An 18,113-nucleotide genomic window follows, 5' to 3' on the forward strand; every position below is an offset into this window, starting at 1 on the left:
TCTCTCCCGCCCTGTGTCTTCCCCAAACAGTGATCTGGACATAGGTAGTAGAGAAATGTTGATTTGGGATAATGACGAATGCGTCTGTTCCTAAAATGTGAAGCTCCTCATTAGTGTCGTGCAGATTGTCATGATCTGTATCGTGCATGAGATATTATTATCCCAGGATTCTGTCTGGAAAAACTTTCATCTCATGGATTAAGGACAATCACTTAAGCATGTTCTAGTCACAGTTGGACCAGCTCAGGACAAGAGTCATCCCAAGGCCCAGAGTTTGCTCTTAGCAAGCTTTCCTTTTGTTCTATAATGGTTTTGGCATAAGAGAACCCAGTCAAGCAAATGGCAAGCCACACCCCAGGCAGCCACTTTCATACCTGCCATATTTCTAAGTCTTGTATCATCCTGCTCAGTTCATGGTGGGGCCTTGGGTCCTGCTATGGACATACCATAGAGGTATGTCCCCAAGGTCTCAAGAATGGAACAGCAGGCAGTTTCATTTGAGTCGATGTAGATTTGACTGCTGCCTTGGCAGTGAGGCAGTGGAAAGTTCCCAGTTCTAGAAATCAAGGGCCATGCATGGGTGGTAATCAGTGGTGGGTCCAGAATGTCATATTGGGGCCAGCTTGGGAACTTGGTTAAAAGAGAGGGCTAGGTTCTTTATACTGATTTTGCACACTGTTTTTACTTGGATTACTAGTATAGGTGAGTAAAATAGTGAATTCCTTAAGTTATTTTTGTTCACATTTTACGTAAAGTTGAAAAAATGTCAATTATGTCCACCGGAGAATATTATTACCATTTTAATTATAGTGGCTTTTAGGGAGGTTGATACAAATACCACGGGGAGACCAAGCCCTCTGTTAGGCCTCCAACAAGCAAAATGTAATCACTCCGGTCCTGAATCACTTCGTCACTCTAGTCCTCAGTTTTCTCATCTAGAACGTAGGGCAGTGACTCCCATTTGTCTGTTTGAGAGGACAGAGCAGTGAGAGTAAATTGTAACTTGCCATTTTGCTTTGAGCATTTTAGAACAAAGAATGCCAATGATAGGGCAGAAGAGGCAACCAAACACTTCTGAACATTCCTTTTGGAAAGCTGTTTGATTTGTTTAAATCCATTTGCTTTATTAAGAATAAGTATACATGGGGGTGTCTGGGTGGCTCAGTCGGTTGAGCGTCCCACTTCGGCTCAGGTCATGATCTCACGGCTCGTGAGTTCGAGCCCCGTGTCAGGCTTCGTGCTGACAGCTCAGAACCTGGAGCCTGCTTCAGATTCTGTGTCCCTCTCTCTCTCTGCCCCACCGCTGCTTGTGCTCTGTCTCTCTCTGTCTTTCAGAAATGAATAAACATAAAAAAAAATTAAAGAATAAGTATACATGGATTCGGCTTCCTTTCAGACATATAAACACGAGCTGCTTTTGTCTCTGTGTTGCGATTTTATTTTACTTATTTTTTTTTTTAAGTTTCATTTTTTTTATTTTGAGAGAGAGTGTGCACGAGCAGAGGAGGGATGGAGAGAGAGGGAGAGAGAGAATCCCAAGCAGGCTCCATGCTGTCAGCTCAGAGCCCAAGACTTGGGGGTCAAACTCATGAACCATGAGATCATGACCTGAGCCAAAATCAAGAGTTGGATGCTTAACCAACTGAGCCACCCAGGTACCCCTCTGTGTTGTGATTTTTAGAACACATAGAGCTGTAGGCTTTTGCTTCCCTTCTACTATTTTTGTGTTGTGCTATTGTCCTTTCTTTTTACAGCAATATCTAAACTGTTCTGAGAAACTGTATCAAACCACGCCGCAAACTGTTGATTTTGAACGGTCTCCAGAAGAAACGAGGAAAACTATTAATGCTTGGGTTGAAAGTAAAACTAATGGTAAGAATAAGTCCCACGGGTGTCTTCAAACTTTAATTGCACTGTTTTGATAAACTCCCTGAGTCAGTGCTAACAAGGAAGCTGGGTGACCTCCAGGACCTAACATAGATCAACAATGGAGGACAAGAAGGGAGTATTTTGGAATATTCTTTACAATCATTTGTCCTGATTGTGAGCTAAGCCAGGTGATTCTGAGAATGAGAAGAACAGTATTTCTACTTTATAGAAGGGTTGTACATTCTGCAATTAAATTTAATTAAATTGAAATCCACCTTTCGTGATTTTAAAATCAATCTTGCAGTTGTCAAATACTTCTTTAAAAAATGGCAGATTAAATATTTAGATTTAAAGATGTGTTCATTTCATTATTTAAAAACATCTAGTTAAGGAAATATTTAAATAAAAAAGAGAGAGAATAATATAGTGAATCCTTATTTACCTCTCAGCTGCAAGATTTATTACTTAAGGCCAATTCTCTATCTGTACTCTCACTCTTCTCTCACTGCCTCTTCCATGACAAAGCCCAGATATCTTTTTTCAGGTTGTGTCTCTCAAAAATATAAATTATTTAAAAGAAAATACCACTGCACCATTATTACATATAGGAAGTTAAAAATAACCGTTTATATTAACAAATATGCAGCGAGTTTTTGTATTCCCCCCAATTGTCTCGCTTTTGTGTGAATCAGGACTCAGGTAACATTTATACATTGCAGTTGGTCAGTATGTTTCTTACGTCTGGATTTTAATTTAATTTAATTTAATTTTATTTTATTTTATTTTATTTTATTTTGAGAGAGTGCAAGTGGGGGAAGTTTGGGGGAGCAGAGAGAGAGAGAGAGAGAGAGAGAGAGAGAATGAATCTTAATCTCCATGCTCAGTGGGGTAGATGATGTGGGGCTTGATCCTAAGACCCTGGGGTCATGACCTGAGCTGAAATCAAGAGTCAGACGCTTAACTGACTGGGCCACCCAGGTGCCCCTTATCTTGATTTTTAAAATAATTTTTTTGACTGAAATATATATATATATATGTGTGTGTGTATATGTATGTATATATATATATATATATATATATATATATATTTACAGAAATATATACAGTATATGTTTGCTGTTCAATGAATTATCACAAAGCAGAAATTATCACAAAAGCAAATGCCCTCAGGTAACCCCCTTCTACCTTTAGCAGGTCAGAGAAATAAAACATTAGTTACTAGGAAGGGCACACTCCAAGGCCACTCTCGTGTTTCCTCCCAGAAACGAACCCACCCTATTGCCAAACATTAAGATTTCTCTGACTCCTTTTACTATATATTAGTTCTGCCTATTTTTAAATTTCATGTTAACTGGAATCATAAAGCATGTGCTTACAGTTTTTTAAGCTCAACATTTTGTGAGATTCATCCCTGTGACTACATGTTGCATGGTTTGCTCATTTTCATTGATGTCTATCTTTGTTCTCTGAAAATACCTAAATATATTTATCCAGTCTACTGAGTCTTAATGAACACTCGGAACATTTTTAGTTTGGGTCTATTATGAACAGCACTGCTATCAGCATTTTGATTCACTTCTTTTGGTACATATACTGTATGTGATTTTGTTGGATGGATACCTGGAAATGAAATTGCTGACCATATAAGGTATGTGTGTATTTAATTTTAATAGATACAAAACAGTTTTCTTTTTTTTAAATTTGTTTTAACGTTTTTATTTATTTTTGAGACAGAGAGAGACAGAGCATGAACAGGGGAGGAGCAGAGAGAGAGGGAGACATAGAATCTGAAACGGGCTCCAGGCTCTGAGCTGTCAGCACAGAGCCCAACGGGGGGCTCGAACTCACGGACGGTGAGATCATGACCTGAGCCAAAGTCGGACGCTCAACCGACTGAGCCACCCAGGTGCCCCCAAAACAATTTTCTAAAGTGGTTTACCAATGCACTTGCCCAAGCAATGAATGAGAGTTTTATTTGTTCCTCAACTTTGCCAACACCTGTGAGTCTTATTAACTTTAGCCATTGTAGTGAGTTTAGTTTTAATTTGCATTTCCTTTTTGAATTATATCATTGAACATTTTTATACACTTCATATCTTCCTTTGTAAAGTGCCTGTTTAAATATTTTGTCCATACATCAGGATGATTTGTCTGTTTTTTTTTCTTACACATTTTTAGGGAATTCTTTGCATATACTGAATATGTATGTTGCAAGTAATTTCTACCATTTTGTATTGTGTCTTTTCCTTCCCTTAATGGTGCCTTTGATGAATAGAAGTTCTCAATTTCAAAGGAGCAAAATTTATCAATCTTTTCTTTTATAGTCAGTACCTTGGCATACTTTTAAATAAATCTTTTGCCTACTCCTACCTCATGAAAATATTTTTATGCTGTCTGCTAGAAGCTTTACTGTTTCACTACAGTCAAGATTCATTTAAAAGTTCATTCCACTCCACATGGACATCTACTTCACATACCACTGTTTATTGGGAAAAGGATCCTGTCACCATTACACTCCAACGTACATTTTTTCATAAGCCGGATGATCATATCTGTGAGTCTGTTTCTGGGTTCTTCAGTGGGCTCCATTTGTCTATTTATTTATTCTCATGAAAATACCACAATTATAGTAGCTTTATAATATGTCTTGATAGCTGGAAGTCTAAGTCCATTGTTGATCCTCTCCAAAGAGCCTTGATTTAACTTGATCTTTTGCATTACACATACATTTTATTTATTTTCATTTGAGTATAGTTGATGCACGCTGGTAACATTAGTTGCAAGTGTACAACATAGTGATTCAGTCTATACATTATGCTGTGTTCACCGCAGGTGTAGCTCCATCTGTCCCAACACATCACTATTACAGTATCCCTGACTATGTTTCTTAGGCTGTGGTTTTTGTTCCCTTGACTTACTCATTCTATAACTGGAAGCCAGTATCTCCCTTTCCTCTTCACCCATTCTGGCCAACCCCCAACCCCCTCCCCTCTGGCAATTACTACTTTGTTCTTTGTATTTATAGGTCTGATTCTGCTCTTTGTTTATTCATTTTTTTAAGTTTACTTATTTATTTTGAGAAAGAGAGAGAGAGAGAGCGAGCACAAGCAAGCAAGGGAGGGGCAGAGAGAGAGGTAGAGAGAGAATCCCAAACAGCTCCACACTGTCAGTGCAGAGCCTGATGCGGGGCTTGAACCCATGAACGGTGAGATCGTGACCTGAGCTGAACCACCCAGATGCCCCCGTTTGTTGTTTTTCTTATGCAGTCATAAAGAAGGATGAGATCATGCCATGTGAGACAACATGGATGGATCTAGAGGGTATTATGCTAAGTGAAATAAGTCAGCCTGAGAGCAGATGCCATATGATTTCACTCATAAGTGGAATCCATGTACATTTTAAAATCAACTTGTCAATTTTTGTCAATATTCTAGTTGAAATTTTAGTTGGAGTGATATAGAGTCTATAGAGTTGGAGAAGAACAGGCATCTTTATAATATTCAGCTTCCAATCCACTTCCACGAAGTTTATCTCTATTTAGGTCCTCTTTAATGTCTTTCATTAACATTTTGTATTTTTCTATGTTAATGTCTTGTGACAAATGGTTTTCAGATATTTGAGGTGTTTACTGAATTTTTACTAGTATCAGTTACTCCAAATTTCATTTGTTGTTGATGTAGGAGCGTATAACTGGCTGTCATATATTAAGATTGCTGAGTTCTCATAACTCTAGTTTACTCTTATATTATTTTAGATTTTCTATAAATACAGTCATTTCCTCTTCAGCCTTCCTTGCTGCTTTTCTTTTCTTATTGGCTAGGACCTTCCGCTGAATAGAGGTACTGATATTGGGCATCCTTACGTTGTGTCTTGTTTCTGGATTTATATCTTGTTTCTGAATGGTTTTGATAATATGTATTTAAGCATAATGTTTGTTGCTGTATTTTTATGAATGCATTTTTTCAGATTAAAGAAGTTTCTATTTCTGGTTTACTAAGAATTTTAGGCATAGATACTAACCATATCATATTGAAGCCTTCTCTGTATCTATTTAACTATGATTTTTCTTCTTTAGTATACTAATTTAGGGTACTACATTGATTTTTAATGTTAAACCAACCTTTTTGTCCTAGGATCAACAAAACATGATCATGGTATGTTATGGTTTTTGCATATCACCAGATTTGATTTCCTGATATTTTCTTTAGAGGTTTTGCACCTGTGTTCATGAAAGAATTTGACCTTAGTTTTTATTTATTCAAATATTCTTGTCAGTTCAGGTATCCAGGTTATGCTCACTTCATGAGACCAGTTGGCAGTGTTTCTCCCCTTTTTCTAATTTCCAAAAGAGAGTTTATGCAAGATTGGTGTGAATTTTTCTCCTTCAAATATTTGGAAGAATTCACGCCAATCTTACATAAACAATCTTACATAAATTCCAAGGTGAGCCCTCTGTGCCTGGTGTTTTCTATGTGGGAAGATTTTGATTAGAGATTTGATTCCTCTAATAAATAGAGACCTACTTATATTTTCTGTTTCTTCTTGTGTACGTTTTTGAATTTTTTTCTCACGGGTTACAGCCATTTTATCTGAATTTTCAAATGTATTAGCATAAAATTGCTCATAATAAAGTTGTATTACCTTCTTAATGTCTTTTGGTTATATAATGTTTTCTCTTTTTTTATTTCTGGAAACATGAATTGTGCATTTTTTCTTTTTTCCTAATTAGACTTGTTATGGATTGGTAATTTTTTAGTCTTTTCAAAGAATCAACTTGTGTGTTCCCTATTGTAGTTTTTTTATTACATGAATATTTATGATTATCATTTATTTCCTTCTTTTTACTATCTTGGTATTAAATTACTACTCTTTCTGTAATTTTCTTGAGATGAACAGTTGATTTTCAGACATTCTTTTAATATATGCATTTAAGACAATTGCTTTCCCTCTAGGTATGACTTTAACTCCATCTCACAATTTTTCATTGTATTTCCATTATCATTCAGTTCAAAATATTCTCTGATTTTCTTTTTTTTAATGTTTTATTTTTAGAGAGAGAGAGAGAGTGTGTGCGTGCATGCGCACACATGAGCGGGGAAGGGCAGAGAGAGAGGGGGATAGCGGGTTTGAAGTGGAATCCGTCCACACTGGAGGCAGAGAGACTGATGTGGGACTCAAACTCATGACCTGAGCCAAAGTTGGATGCTCAATCAACTGAGCCACCCAGGGGCCTCAAAATATTTTCTAATTTTCATTGAGATTTCTTCTCTGACTCAGGGGTTATTTAAAAGTGGAAATTTTCTGGTTGTTTTTTAGTTACTGATTTTTAGCTCAGTTCTGTTGTAATCAGAGAACATAATAATCAATTGTTTGCAATTTATTGAGACTTTTGAGGTAAAACATATGTTTTAATTTTGGTAAAATTTTCATGTGCACTTAAAAATAATGTGTATTCTTTAGTTACTGGGTGAGATTTTTTAATTTTATCGGTTAGGCTGACTTTGTTATTTTTGATGTCTGTGTTTGATTGTCTTTGCTTCTTTCTTGACTGCTTTTTATCATCATTTACTGAGAAAAGCTGTATTAAAATCTTGCACTATGATTGTGGATTTTTATGTTTCTCCTTTTAGTTACGTCCAATTTTGCCGCACATATTTTGAGGCTGCGTTTTTAAGTGCATAGGTATTTAAATTGCCATACATTCTCAGTGGATTGCTCCTTGTGTTATTCTGAAACATCTCTCCCACCTTGCCAGCTCCTGAACTTCATTATTTTTTCACTAGCACTGAGACACTGAGAAAAGTAGTTCTTAAATTCTTGGTCTTCAGTTTCTGTCATGTTTTTCCTTATCGAGGCTTGGGGAAACTTTTGAAACTTCACTATACCTTGAGGAAAAAATTATTCAGAAGTCCCTGTTGAGCTCATCTGTTTGTGTTTCTCCTGCCTATGAGATCTTTACCCCTTCAGCGTTGACTGCCTGGCTTCCTTTAGCTCTAATTTTTTAAAAACACTTTTTTTTTAAACATTTATTTCTTTAAAAAATTTTTTTAATGTTTATTTATTTTTGAAGGAGAGAGAGAGCACAGGTTGGGGGGTGGGAGTAGAGTAAGAGGGAGACACAGAATCCGCAGCAGGTTCCAGCCTCCGAACTGTCAGCACAGAGCCCGATGCAGGGCTCAAACTCACAGACCGCGAGATCATGACCTGAGCTGAATGAAGTCGGATGCTCAACTGACTGAGCCACCCAGGCGCCCCATGCAGTATTCCAGTTCTTCCATTCCTTCTTTATAATCTGGATTATGAGAAACTTCTACTCATAAAATATTTGGTTATTCTAAGTACAGTTGATATGAGGAAAACAAACAAAAAAAATGATGCCAGATTCCTTCTCTTCAATACCAGTTTTTGAGCCAACATTTACTCCCTCTGAGCATCCTCGAAGACAGCCAATGAGTTTTTTCCCAAAGATTTTTTTAAATGTTTTTTTACTTATTTTGAGAGAGAGCAAGAGCGAGCTGAGCAGGGGAGGGGCAGAGAGAAAGGGAGAGAGAGAATCCCAAGCAGGGATTCAGTCAGCATAGAGCCCAACGCAGGGCTTGATTCCATGAACTCAGAGATCATGACCTGAGCCAAAATCAAGAGTTGAACGCTTAACCAGCTGAGCCACCCAGGTGCCCTGTTTTCTTTTTAAAGTATCATTATGAATTCATAAATTTAAACATTTTGAGATGTTTCAATTTATTGTCTCCTTTTAGTCAGGGGTCCCATCTTTATATTGGCTCCTAAGTCCTTTTGACCCTACTCTTGTGGAATTTGATGGCTTCTTTGCTTTCTGATTTTACCAGATGTTCCAGACTCATGTCCTGCTGATGACCTAGAATTACTTCTCGCGGGAATCCTGGATCATTCTCATGAGAAATGATATTAGAGACCATAGCCTGGGTACAAGAGTTCCCATTGATACTGGCATGGTCATTGTTTAAGGCCTTCTCAGTGAATACATTTTTTAGATGAAATACAGAATAATTTCTTACTGATACGACCAATTCAAATTCCGGTTCATAGGATTTTTACTTAACAGCCCTCCCTTTTTTACATCTATTTCCCTTTTATCTTGTGTCAAAAATCCCAGATTCCAATGTCACCAATATTATTGCAAAATCGCATCATCCAACAATACACACAGTCTCCAAATAACAATACTAATAAAATATAACAGTAGCTTAAGATGTTGTTTGGAGTTCTTTTTGTCCTTTGGGTCTATCCCACTAGAGATGCACGAAGTACCATGCTGAAATCCCCGTCTGTGTGGTTATGCCATCAACTCATTGTACTGGTAGTCTCTGAGGTTTATGAATGTAGGCAATCATATTCCTTGATACAGGAGAAATAAAGCTTATTAAGTAATAAAATTAGGATGAAATAACATCAAAGTATTAAATTAAAGCTAATTGCATTTATGAAGAACATGTCAGTAGAACAAAATAAATACTTCTCTGAGCCTAAAGACTGCCCCTAACATATTCGTATCTCACTATTTCACTTATCAGTGAAGTGTCAACAATATTTTGTTGATGGGTGGACTGATGGGTGTTATTCAAGTTTAGTAATAGGTGACAAGATTAAAATATGCATTTATTCACTTCTTTGTATTAAGTTAGAAAATGCTTGGAAAGGTCTACACATTTTCAGATCTGTTAATTTACTTAGAACAGTAGTGGAAAAATTAAGCTTAGAGTCTGATGTTCCAGATATCCTTATGTTTCCTATTGCTAGCTTGTATTGAATTAAGGTTTTGTAAATTGCAGCGTATTAGGGTGCACCAAGGGGGCTTGGTGTTCAATTTGAACAGTATATTAACAAAGCAGTAAACATCTTGTATGTTTTTTATAAATTCTGATTTTTAGATATGTATTTACTTTAAGTGTTGGTATATACTTGTGATACACGAATTGCTAGTACATTGTAAGAATCAGTGAATCTTTTGAATGCTTAACCTATTTGGATGTGGTGAAGTGCTGGTAAGTATGAAGCCTGATAACTATTAAAGGGAAGCCATAAGAAATTATTAAAGATTTTCTAAATAATCAGTAATGTATAGGAAGGCATTGGATACGACTAGGTATCAGACAAGTGGATCATTAGCTAATATACTAGCTACTCTCCGGATGCCATCTTCTGATTAGAAATAACAAAGCATTCAATCCTCTGATATAAACTTCATTTGACAAGGACAGCCTCCATGGCCAGGAGATAAAAGGGTTCTTCTGGTGTCTCAAATTTATAACTAGCCTTAAAAAGGAAATGGTTCCAGGGCTGCCTGGGTGACTCAGTCGGTTTGAGCGTCTGACTTTGGCTCAGGTCATATCTCACAGTTTGCAGGTTTGAGCTCCACATCGGGCTCCGCACTGACAGCTCAGAGCCTGGAGCCTGCTTCAGATTCTGTGTCTCCCTCTCTCTCTGCCCGTCTCCTGATCGCGCTCTGTTTCTCCCTCAAAAGCAAATAAACATTAAAAAAAAATAAGAAATGGTTCCAGATTTCTAGTGAATGTTCAACTCTCTGTTATCAATAAACCCAAGTTCTAATCCAAATATATTATCTTTTTTTTTTTAAATTATTATTATAAGGAAAAGTCACAAACCTCTTTGGAAAGGGCACAATTGATCCTTCTTGTGTAATGGTCCTGGTGAACGCCGTATATTTCAAAGGACAATGGCAAAATAAGTTTCAGGAAAGAGAGACAATTAAAACCCCTTTTCTGCTAAGTGGGGTAAGTATTTTGTTTTCAGACTGATGATAAATTCTGGAGAATGTTAAGGCCAATTTAGAAAGTTTCAGTGAAGACACTGGTCTAGGTTTCTTTCTTTTTTTAAAATGTTTATTATTTATTTACTTATTTATTTGGGCGGGGGTAGAGAGAGACAGAGCGTGAATGGGGGGAAGGCAGAGAGAGAGAGGGAGACACAGAATCCAAGGCAGGCTCCAGGCTCCGAGCTGTCAGCACAGAGCCTGATGTGGGGCTCGAACTCACGAACTGCGAGATCACAACCTTAGCCGAAGTTGGACACTTAACCGAGCGAGTCACCTAGACGCCCCTCCATAGGTTTCTTTAATTGTGTTTTCTGTGAATTTTACTTTCATTTTTCCACATGAAGTGCCAGTAATCTTTCTCATGGGGCCCGTAACTGGAGCCTTTGGACACTGGCACCCCTCTCGCAGATAAGAGAGCCTGTTCCCGTAGCCATGCATTCTGTCCACGTATGCTGGGGTTGCTTTCTCAGCACAACACAGCTCTCCGTATTACTTTTCTGCTAGAGAGCCTCCAATTGGATTAGCAAAGAAAATGATCCTATGATGTCATTTTTCCACATAAATCATCTTAGGTGGTAACGCTAGCTTCGTTTTGAATGCGTCTCAAGCTAATATATAAAAGATATTTTATATGTAGATGACTGTATATAGTATTTGAACTAGACAGGCTCTAACAATGACTTATTTTAAAATAAAAAATTCATAACCTTTGCAAAGGAAAGTAATAAAGGGTGTCCTTTATTGGTTTTATTTTACCCACGCCTTTAGTGTTAATGCAAATATTCGTGTTTTGCAAAAACATCAGCATACGTACATGTGCATGCAAATATGTGACTGTTGTACCTAATGAGAACCCCCCCCCTTTTTTAATAGGGTAAAAGCGTACTTGTGGAAATGATGTATCAAACGGGAACATATAAATTAGCCTTCATAAAGGAGCCGCGGATGCAAATTCTGGAGCTGCCCTACGTGAACCACAAACTAAGCATGATTGTTCTGCTTCCCGCGGGCACGGCCAGCCTGGAACAGGTGAAGTTAGAAAATGCTAATGTGAAGAGGAAACACATGTGCACGTGTGTGTGACGCTAGTGTGGTCAGTCCCTAATTCAGTCACACGCTGGGTTTAGCGGTAGGCCGCAGGGGCTCTAAGAGGAAGGGGGACCCTGGGCCCTGCCTTTGGGACCATGCATTCCAGGGGGAATAATCTATTGTTCCATAAAAGAGGGCACAAGGAGGCAAAAGTGCCATCTTGTACTAATACATGCACCTGCTGCTTACTTGACATTTGGGAAGCATCTTTCTCTAGTGATGGATTTGTAATGCCGGTTAGGGTCTTAGTACACAGCAATCTGATTAAGCCACCTTCCACTCGGGAGCAGTTTTTCCAACCCAGTTATAACATGCTTTCGTGAGGCAACCACTCTTTTTTAGCATCCTGCTATTGTAGGGGAAATGAGTGCCACAGCCATTGAGAAAAGGTCATGGTGGTGGCAGGGGTTTGGGTCAAAGCCCCCCTCTCTGGCTGCAGCCAAAACTGCCTAGCACAGAAGCAGGCAAGCCACTGACATGAAGTGAGCGCACCTCCCCAGCCTTGCTGGAACTCTCCAGTGCTCTGCGGGAATGACAAAGAGGAAGCTGACGTACATGCACGGATGGGATGGTCCCAGTCAGAGGTTTCTAAGGCAGGGAGCGCCTGCTTGAGGTTAAACAATGTGGCACGGGCGGGTGGGGCCTAGGGAAGGCTTCTTGAAGCACCTGGGTTGGGATGTGTGTGTGTGGACCTCTAGGAAGAGAAGCATGGCTGTGGCCAGGAGAACAGGTGTGATACTGGCATGGCCGATTCAGAGGGGCTCAGACCTCTGGGCACCTGTTGTGGACTGCCAGGGAAGATATTTGGAGGCAGATAGCATTTTGGAAGCAGTGTAGAAGTGGTCTTTATTAGCTTGTGATGCATTCATTTATCTATTCGTTTAGCCATTCATACACCAAACATTGTTTATGCTGAGAATTCTAGTGGGTTCTGGAACATAGAACATAGACGTAGTGGGTTCTGAAACATAGACAAATGTGTGGTTCCAACACACAGTTATAAGTAGCATGTAACAAGTGCCATGATACTTTGCCGGAAGTCCTGTGGGAGTAGAGAGAGTAGACAATGAGGGGATCTGGAAGGCTCCTGGTAGAGTAACCTTGATGTCTCACAGGTGGAGGGGTAGAAGATGAATAGGTGAACAAGGGTACCCTGGGGTTCCAACTAGAGCAAAATGCTCATGAAAATGCCCTAGAGATATGAGACCAGTAAGACAGATTTGCATCATGGTAACTCAGATTAGGGCAGAAAAGGACAAAAGGAAAAGATAGTTTATGTCTGATTGTATATTGTCAGGATGGAGAGAAGGTGACAAAAAGTTTTCAACTCTTGTTGTGGGATGATGGGCTTTGGCCTGCTGGTCTTGGAGCTGTGGGGAGGACTGGCTGGAGGGATCACATGCCCAATGGGAGCGGTTTGAAGGGCTTACACGGAATGATGGCACTGGGTGGGGGGATGAGAAGGGGCCTGGTAGGCTGCATGGCTGAGCGGAGGTGTGGAAGGTGTGTAGAACCTCAGTTCTTTGGGACTTCGGGAGTAGTCACATAGCAGAGGCAGTGAGGGCAAGGGCAAAGTCAGGAGGGAAGCCAGGTGTAACGAGGGGTTCCTGGCATCACAGAAGTCAAGTGAGCAACAAATTTGTAATAGAGGGTGTGATTTAATGTTTCGGAGTTGAGAACCAAATCAAGAAATGGTGACTTCATCCAGGAAACACAAGGACTTCAGAGGCAAGAGAGGGAGTTTAGATGAAGTCTGCATCTGAGGGAGTTAAGGCAGAAGACTGTAGGATACACGTTTGGGGCGTTTACTTATGAAACACTGATGAAAAGTAGACAATAGAATGGGGAAGATGTGGCTGAATGCAACATTCTTTGTGTTTTTTGTTTTTTCCCAGATAGGACTTGAGCATATTTTCAAGGTACAAAAGAAAACAATACATGAAATCATTCACACTGAGAATTATAAAACGAATGGCATTTAATGCCACAGGCACGTGTTTGGCTTACATGGGCTCATGTGTGTTTTGTCTCTTAGATAGAGAAACAGCTGAACATGAAGACGTTTTACGAGTGGACCAGCTCTGCTAACATGATAGAGAGGGAAGTTGAAGTCCATATCCCCAGGTTCAAACTTGAAATGAAGTATGAGCTAAATGCTTTGCTAAACTCCCTTGGGATGACAGATATCTTCAACGAAATCAAAGCTGATCTCTCTGGAATATCACCAGCCAAAGGCCTGCATTTATCAAAGGTCATCCACAAGTCATATGTGGATGTCAATGAAGAGGGCACCGAGGCAGCAGCAGCTACTGGGGACAGCTTCGTTGTAAAAAGACTCCCCATCCGAGCTCAGTTCATGGCGAACCACCCTTTCCTGTTTTTCATAAGGCACATCCCTACCAACATGATCGTCTTCTGTGGCAAGCTTGCCTCTCCCTAAACAAGTGGGGCTGAGGGGGGCTCAGGGTCACAGAAGAGGTACAGGGACAAACCCATGACTAAAAGTAGCTCATCCCTTACACACCTCTGTGCCTTACTTTGCTCATCAGCAAAATGGGTCTAGGATCTCTCTCAACTTATAGCTTGAATTGGTGAACCCTAAAATTATGGAAATCATGGAAGAAGATACATTTACAAAAAAAGCTTCTCTGGTTCTCTTATCTTTGGGGCCTCATTTAAGTGCTATCTGGGTGACATGATCAAGTCAATGAGAACAGTTTTCAAGGGTTAGATTTACGTGACTTGTATGTATCAGTGATCTCTTGAACAAGTGACCAATCTACCTTCAGAAAACTAAATTAAGGGCTTCAGCTTTGGTTGGATTTTTAAATATAGTTTTCCTTGCATGTGTAGACATAACATCATGAATTTTAGTTCAAAATTCTGTATTCATTATAATAAATATATAAAATGCCTTCAGTTCTGTGAAGATTTTTAATATACTCCAGTAATTAAATGACTTACCAAAGGAGATTGAAGAAGGAGGAGTCTAAATCAACATTTTCGTGGAATTTTTGGCCAAATGTTTTCAAGCCCTAAATTGGATAACTGATTTTTCTTTTTGCCTCCCTCCCTTCCTTTATTCTTTCCATTTTTCCTTCATTTTTCTCTTTCCCTCTCTCCTCTCCTCTCTCTCCTTCCTTCCTACCTTCTTCCCTCCCTCTCTCTTTTTTTTCAATAATGCAATGAATAAAAATTCAGAACAGCAAAAACAGAAATCAATCAGGAGATTTTTATTTAAAAGATAACCTTTTTAAAAAAAGAAATCCTCCTTAATTTCTACTCAAGATAACATGAAGTGATAATCAGATAATGATGGCCATGATACGTTTACTGCCTTTTCAGTGCCCTCTTCATAAATGCTTCCTACCAGAACTCTCTCAGAGATGTGAACAAAGCATAGGGGCCCTTCAGTTCTCTCTTCCATAACCCAATCTTAGAAGGGGCAGTCCATAACAGGCCACTGCTTCCCCCCTAAGGTGATGGGACACCCTCTTTTTTACTGACAGTGGTGGCAGCCAGTGATGGCTTTTTTTCCCCATCAGGGCACTGAAGGATGGGCTATCCTAATGATCCTTTATAAGCCCATTTGTCACATGGCATAAAGTCAAGAGGCCACCTTGGCCTACTTCACAGAATAACCCAGTGGTCCCCAAGCACAGAGGGTTTAACTGTGCTACAGTGGAGATACCTGAAGCAACAATGATGGGTGGAGAAAAGAGTTGTATCTTGGCATCTACTATTCACTTTAAACATCCCAATGAAACGATGACTAGGACCTGTCCAGTGAATGCCGCGTCCTTCTACGTGAACCTGGCATATGCTGTATAGGAACTCAGGGGTATCACATAGGCCAAGTGCTGTGGGCTTGACCATAGCAGAGCATCATGGCGATCACTTGGCTTGGCCTCTGTCTGTTAAAAAGACTCAGACTGAGTGTCTGCTCACAGGCTGCAGTCCTAGAACCCCAAAACCCGCTTGAAGGGATGGGGACTGAGCTGGTGATGGTCATCATTTAGAGTCAAAGCCAGGAATAAGCCTCAGAGAGGGGCCTTCAGAAACACCAGTGTGAGTGCTGGGATAGGAGAGGAGGACTTGGAGAGACAGTGACTAAATCAGCCTGGGAGAGCAAAGCTGGGAGGGGTGCTGGATGGAGTCATTCTCCGAAGTCTGTTTGTAGGATGGGGAGCTTTTTAGGGCACCCAGGCACCCGTTGCAGGGAGTATGGCCAGAGTTGCAAAAGATGAGTCCTTAAACAAAATGCAGTTAAGTGAAGGTCCTCATGCTGAAGTCAGAATGAGGCCCCCTTTTATTAGGGAAATTGCTAAAGACTACGTGCAAAAAGTCAGCTAAGCGAGTGTGTTAATCAACTTAATGGTTTTGTTTTTCAAGGTTGAATTTCTAGATGATTGTTCTTTATGACCAGGAAGGGTCAGCCATGAAGGCCCTGGACAATGCTAATGGCTCAAGGCATTCCTTAAGAGCAGCTGTGAAAACATGTCCTAAGGCCTTGCACCTGCTGCAGCCTTTCCCTTTTGAGGTCTTTTCCTTTGACCTTTTTCTCCTACATCTCCCCCAGATACAGAGAACACAGCTATTTTCACTCTTTCAAGAGCTAACATTATATGTCAATTATATCTCAGTAAAAAAAAAAAAAAAAAAAAAAAAAAAATGGGCAAAGGACCTGGAAAGACATTTCTTCAAAGAAGACCTCCAAAAAGCCAACAGGTACATGAAAAGATTACTCAACATCACTAATCGTCAGGGAAATGCAAATCAAAACCACAATGAGATATCACCTCACACTTGTTAAGATGGCCGTGTCAAAAAGAAAAGCACTAACCAGTGTTGGCAAGGATGTAAATAAAAGGGAACCTTATGCATGGTCAGTGGTAGTGTAAATTGGTCTAGCCATTACTGCAACAGTACAGAGGTTCCTCAGAAAGTTAAAAACAGAACTACTATAAAATCCAGCAATCCCATCTCTGGATACATATCCAGTGGAAACGAAGTAAGTGTATTGAAGATACATCTGTACTCCCAGGTTCATTGCAGGACTATTCATAATATCCAAGACAGGAAAACAACCCAAGTATCCATCACCGAGAGCCATGAAACTGTTGAATGTGACACCATATGGGAGGATACGTGTATGACTAATGCCAGATGTTAAATGATGGGGAAATTCAGAGGGATGGGCAAAGGGAGTAGATAGGAAGTCTTTTTGCTCGATTTTTCTGTAAAGCTAAAACTGCTCCAAAAAACTTAAAGACTAATAATAAAAAGAAAAAAAAAGTTAGTAGGGAGGAAATCTCCTTTACATGGATTTCAAAAACCAAAAAGTCTCTACTTTTTTTTTTTAGGTGTTTTCTGATAGTATTTTGTTTTCATTTCTATCAGTTTTACTCCCTTTCATACTTAAACACTCTTCTTAGTTTATCAATCGTCTTTTTTTCTATTTCAGGAACACTGAACCTCCAGATCAGTGTTTGGTATATACAATGTCACAGTGACTCAGGCAAAATCGCTGCTTTCCTAACTGCATTCACATCCTCACTATAATGTACAGGGAAGCCTGGGACGCCCCCCTGGACAGTAAATAGCATCAAACCAGATTCTGTGTCCTTGTGCATTAACGGGGCATAGAACGTCGGACTTTTCTCGGATCTCTCTTTTCGGAGTGACCTCCTCCATGTGAAATTACTGCACAATTAAAAGATGAAGTGAAAAAAAATATGGTACAGTGAGAGATTTGTCTGTGTGTTTACTGATAAGTACAGCTTTTTCCCTTGACTTCTAATTTTTTTTTTTTTCAGGAGTAGAATGGAATGGCAGAAATGAAGACTTAATGGAGACGCTTCTTGGGGAGAAATCCCCCTCAGACTTCTGCATTGAGGAATCTAGATCCTTCTCCCCATGCTGTCCTTGGAGTGCCTGGATTAATGGGGTAACCAAAATACTGGTGTGACTGGCCCGGTCTTAGCTCACCCCCATTTTCCTTGTGTAACAACCAACAGCTTCCCATTTCATGCTCAAAAGTATCCTGGTTTGGATTATAAGTTATATGGTTTTCCTACCTTAATCCTACTGGATATTATGTCATGGTCTGTGGTCAAACTATCAAATGGCTGTTAGTTACCTAAGGCAACAGAAAAGGGCAGCTGGAAGGAGGCTCCACTTCTCCCGGCAGCTATAACACTGATGCTCGGCCAGCTCTTGGTGTTTGCTTTCATGTCCCATGTTCCTTTGATTCACTTCCTGAGAGTGTCATCCCTCTTCTTGTTTTGGGGCCTTTCTCGGGGAAGCTGCTCCTTCTATGTCTTATTCTCCTTTTGTTTCTTTC

General features: G+C 39.7%; 2 protein-coding genes across 6 annotated transcripts in view; both read left to right on the forward strand.

Annotated features, from left to right (window-relative positions):
* SERPINB11 (serpin family B member 11) overlaps positions 1-17,695 on the forward strand; it is a 77,260-nt gene extending 59,565 nt beyond the window's left edge. For 4 of the 5 annotated variants that reach the window (XM_042962644.1, XM_007096087.2, XM_007096086.3 and 1 more), the window contains exons 5-8: positions 1,755-1,872; positions 10,498-10,640; positions 11,555-11,710; positions 13,806-14,859. In XM_042962644.1, the coding sequence (XP_042818578.1) occupies positions 1,755-1,872; positions 10,498-10,640; positions 11,555-11,710; positions 13,806-14,210 (822 nt within the window). In that variant the 3' untranslated portion in view covers positions 14,211-14,859. Of the gene's footprint in view, positions 1-1,754; positions 1,873-10,497; positions 10,641-11,554; positions 11,711-13,805; positions 14,860-17,586 lie in introns of those variants that run through there. The other variant, XM_042962646.1, reaches the window with a different exon arrangement.
* Positions 17,619-18,113, forward strand: part of SERPINB7 (serpin family B member 7) — a 63,042-nt gene continuing 62,547 nt past the window's right edge. Inside the window, exon 1 of the mRNA XM_042962643.1 lies at positions 17,619-17,717. Coding sequence (XP_042818577.1) covers positions 17,619-17,717 — 99 coding nt within the window. The remainder of the gene's footprint in view (positions 17,718-18,113) is intronic.

Source organism: Panthera tigris, chromosome D3 (assembly GCF_018350195.1).
Source record: "Panthera tigris isolate Pti1 chromosome D3, P.tigris_Pti1_mat1.1, whole genome shotgun sequence".
NCBI lineage: Eukaryota > Metazoa > Chordata > Mammalia > Carnivora > Felidae > Panthera > Panthera tigris.